Source organism: Sinocyclocheilus grahami, unplaced genomic scaffold (assembly GCF_001515645.1).
Source record: "Sinocyclocheilus grahami isolate Dianchi unplaced genomic scaffold, SAMN03320097.WGS_v1.1 scaffold1306.1, whole genome shotgun sequence".
NCBI lineage: Eukaryota > Metazoa > Chordata > Actinopteri > Cypriniformes > Cyprinidae > Sinocyclocheilus > Sinocyclocheilus grahami.
This window is the reverse complement of record NW_015506485.1, coordinates 9523-13861: the sequence shown is the minus strand read 5'-3', so window position 1 is coordinate 13861 and position 4339 is coordinate 9523. Positions and strand designations below refer to the sequence as shown.

Sequence of the window (4339 nt, the reverse complement as noted above, 5' to 3'; positions counted from 1 at the left end):
TGTTTTGTTATTAGTTTAAGTATTTGCTATTGACTGTTCAAATGCGGAGTTTTGCGCAGCGCAGAGTAACGTGTTGTGTGTGTGTGTGTGTGTGTGTGTGAGGGGAACAGGGTCACATCACAGGAGAGTGAACTGCCTGTCAGAAATCATAGCACGTCAGCTGTCTTAACCGCGGCTTGTGTACTGCATCATCACTGTGTCTGTCACACGACTCTGTTGCCCTTTCGGGCTTAAACTGATGGTAAAACTAACAACATTATTAACTGTCTTGATATTTACTTTGAAAGCTGAAGCGATTATGGTAAGGGGTGTTACATTTCCGACGCATGCTTGTGGTGTTCGGCCAATCACAATGCACTGGGTCAGCTGGCCAATCAGAGCAGACTGCGCTTGTCGGAAGGAGGGGATTTGCTGAAAACGACGTGTTTGAGAGAGGCGGGGCATAGAGGACCTACAATAATGTACAGTATTTGAAAAATAATGTGTTTTTTAACATTAAAGCATGTCAACATATTCTGTTACATCAAATACACAAAATAATGATCTTTAAAATAGCATCATATGACCCCTTTAAGTTATAACATGTAACATGACCTCAGCAATAACTTAACTCGCAAATTAATATTTTTGGTCGCAAATGCGACCGTTTTAGTCGCAGTCTGGAGCCCTGATGAGTTTGCTGGTGTCCAGAGTGTAACTCAGTGAGCAAGAGCCAAACAACCTGCAGGGCTCTGCTGCAGTCCCTTGCAAGCACAGCTCATTAAAAAGTTAGATATCAGACTGCTATTCACTTCGGGGTTGCACCATAGGAATACATATCCCACGACCCTGAGCATTTGCTGGAAACTGCTGGACAGCATGTTTTTGGTCTATAGGGCACATGATGCTGCTCATAAAAAAAAACAGAGGTAAGAAAAGTGGTACTCACTTTGTCTCCACTGGAGTAGAAGAAGTAGCGCAGACGGACAATGTTACAGTGATCCAACTTCCTCATGATCTGTAACTCACGATTCTGACATAAAAACAATTGATAGACAGAGAGAAAGAAAGAATCATGAGAAATGACATCAATATAATGCTAAATGGTTATAAGGCTAAACTAGTCACTTTAAGACTAAATGATAAACCAACAATAAAGAAATTCTTACCTTAAACCTCTTATCCTGCAGCACCTTCTTTATGGCCACCAGCTCTCCGGTGCTGCACAGCTTCGCTTGATATACGACCCCAAAAGAGCCATTCCCGATGACCTTTGTGTCCGTGTAGCTGACCTCCTGAGGTCGGTCGGGTCCCTGACCGGGGGTCGCGGCCACTGTTGTAACTTTACTGCCATCTTTATCTCCTAAAGAGAGAGAGAAAGTACAATGACTATTCCTTAGTAATGAACTGGCCTGTTTTACATGGTCACATGCTCTCTAGGTGCTACTATGCTCATTAGCGTGAGATCCTGTGTGTAACATTTATTCACCTGAGCTCATTTTTTAGTTAAAAACATCCGCTTCACACCACATCAGTTTCGCACCACTGAGCAAGTGCTTGACAACATGAAAATGGGAAATATGAGGACAAAATGGGAACTGTCCACAATTATAAAGTAGAAATATATTTTGAAACTCAGTACTCAATTATTCTCCCTCTCTGTGAATTCATATTTCTATTAAAAGAGTATTCCTCTCTATTAAATTAACTTTTTAAAATGAATCTTCCAATGCACCAAAGCTCTGGTTTCTTGGCATAACCATGTGTAACCTGGTCTGCGGTCAAGAAATAGAAAGCTGACTAAATACTTATGTGAGTTTAAATTATGGATAATTTCATTTTATAGTTAGCTGATGGGATAATTCATCTGCACAAGTAGACTTTAATTGGAAACTAAAGATAGATCATCATTTAGAAAGTGATCTAGTCCAGGACAAAGGCCAAAAATCTGATAATAAATTATGTAAATAGTAATATTTTGAAATTATTATTGAAGTAACTTTTTCAGTTTTAAAATATAATTTATTCCTGTGATGCAAAGCTGAATTTTCAGCATCATTACTCCAGTCTTCAGTGTCACATGATCCTTCAGAAATCAATCTGATATGCTGATTTGCTTACTTCTTATTATCAATGTTGAAAACATGTAAATTTTCGTGGATTCTTGATGAATAGAAAGCATTTTTTTTTAATTGAATTTTTGCAATAAAAGGAAATATCTTTCCTGTCAATTCTGATCAATTTAACGCTGAATCAATTACAAATATATATTAAACATAAATATATATACTAAATATACTAATCTAAATATTTATTTAAAAATGTTTATGCTGAGTTTCAAGCAGGCCCATTTCTGAAAATAATCCAGGTAAGGGAAGCAATTGTGAACCTGTTCTTTAGTGTTTATTACAGACACTCCCTACAGAATGAAAGTACAAGGAAGGAAATATCAGATTTACCAGTATAGACATCATCATGATTCATAGAGCATCTAAGTCAGGAATGCACTGGTGTCACAAAAATATCTTTAAAAAAAAAAGGGAATAATTAGCAGTTCGGCTTGTGTTTGCGTTCTAAATGAGTCATGTAAGGTTCTCTGTCTTTTACAGTCAACAGCTGTAACTAAAAAGATCTGAAAAGAACCGCAGAAAATGGATCATCAAGCAAGCGAGCTGAACTTGAGAATAGATTCATGAACGAGTCATTTAGCTTGTTTTGTGAATCAGATCAGGAACTAGGTCAAAAGAATGATTTGTTCATGAATCAAACCAATCCGGATCTCAAATTAACGGCTCGCTCAGGTAATTGAACGCAAAGCTAATGTACAGGACACTTTTAGGACACTTTATAACATCCTTGTTGGTGCTTGACAGATGTGTTGCCTAGACAAGAGCTGTATGAAATTCATTACAAAAAACTGCATTATTACAGTGAACAGTCTTGCTGCATGTTTGCAGGCAATCTAAGCCAATTTAAGTTAAATAGTATAAGCATGTGTGTGTGTGTGTGTGTGTGCGTGCACGCGTTTTTGTGACAAATGAGGACATAAGTTTGTATAATGACAAAGTTCTGACATAGGTATTACAAGGAGAAGGTGACTTTTCAGGACATTACCCCATGTCCACACTTTTCAAAACGCTTATAAATCACACAGAATGGAGTTTATTGAAAATCTGAAATAGCACAAAGTTTCCTGTAAGGGGTAGGTTTAGGGGTAGGGTTGGTGTAGGGCAATAGAATATACGGTCTGTACAGTATAAAAGCCATTACGCCTATGGGATGTCCCCACTTTTCACAAAAACAAACCTGTGTGTGTGTGTGTGTGTGTCTGTGTGTGGCAGGTCAGGTGAGCTGTGGAGTAAAGTGCAGACAGAGTGCACGTTCAGCACAGAGAAATGTGATGAGTCAGAGGGTGTGAGTGTGCACACACAATCGCACGATGAGCTAATAAAGATCTCGGCTCCCAATCTTACGCAGCATGGAATTTTAATTGAGTCACGGCCCATTACTTACCCAGATCATCTTCCCATCCTGCTCCTCTGACACCATACCGCTCGCCAACTGACTAGTCATTTAGCAATTCAGATAAACCGAGGCATTTAATATAAGACGCAGCTTAGCTTAATCTTCTCCGGTCTAAGAGACTTTTCAGCATTAATCACATTATCTCACATACAAAATGATTATCCCTCGCCATCCGCTATGTTAAGAACAGATGACAATGAAACTATCATGAATAAAACATGAACTGATTATGAATATCCAATGATTAGCCCTGCAGAATTTAAACACCAACTTTCTACATATCAACCCTTGTATATTTGTTTGTATTATTATGAATGTTAGTCAGGATGAATGTCATAATTAACTTGAAGCGTATGACAGGCTGTGAGGCACCAACGTTCAATTGGCTGCACTTTGGGATGCACTAATATTAAAATCCTGAATGATACCAATAAGCCAATAATTATTTTCATGTTACGGCATTAAAATGTACAGTATGAAAAATGGATACTCATTTTGAGATTTACTAAATATTCCATTTAACAGAATTACAACCTTTATATTACACTATCATTCAAAAAAAATGTTGGGTCAGTAAGATGTTTTTTAAGAATTTCATGTGAATTCATGCAAGAATGCATTGAATTGATCAAATGACATTAAAGACAAAAACTTTCAAATAAATGCTGTTTTTAGACTTTCTGTTTAACAAAAAAATCCTGGAAAACAAATATTACAAAAATATTAAGTAGCACAACTATATAATAATAAGAAATCTTTCTGAGTAGCAAATCAGCATATTAGAATGATCTCTGAAGGAACATGTGACACTGAAGACTGGAGTAATGATGCTGAA

At 37.3% G+C, this 4339-nt stretch overlaps 1 protein-coding gene across 3 annotated transcripts in view; it reads right to left on the bottom strand.

The window, feature by feature from the left end:
* Window positions 1-4339, bottom strand: part of LOC107569048 (glycogen synthase kinase-3 beta-like) — a 26653-nt gene that overhangs the window by 18207 nt on the left and 4107 nt on the right. For 2 of the 3 annotated variants that reach the window (XM_016255050.1, XM_016255051.1), the window contains 2 exons: window positions 1149-1342; window positions 929-1012 (listed from right to left, as the gene is read on the bottom strand). In XM_016255050.1, the coding sequence (XP_016110536.1) occupies window positions 929-1012; window positions 1149-1342 (278 nt within the window). The remainder of the gene's footprint in view (window positions 1-928; window positions 1013-1148; window positions 1343-4339) is intronic. The other variant, XM_016255052.1, reaches the window with a different exon arrangement.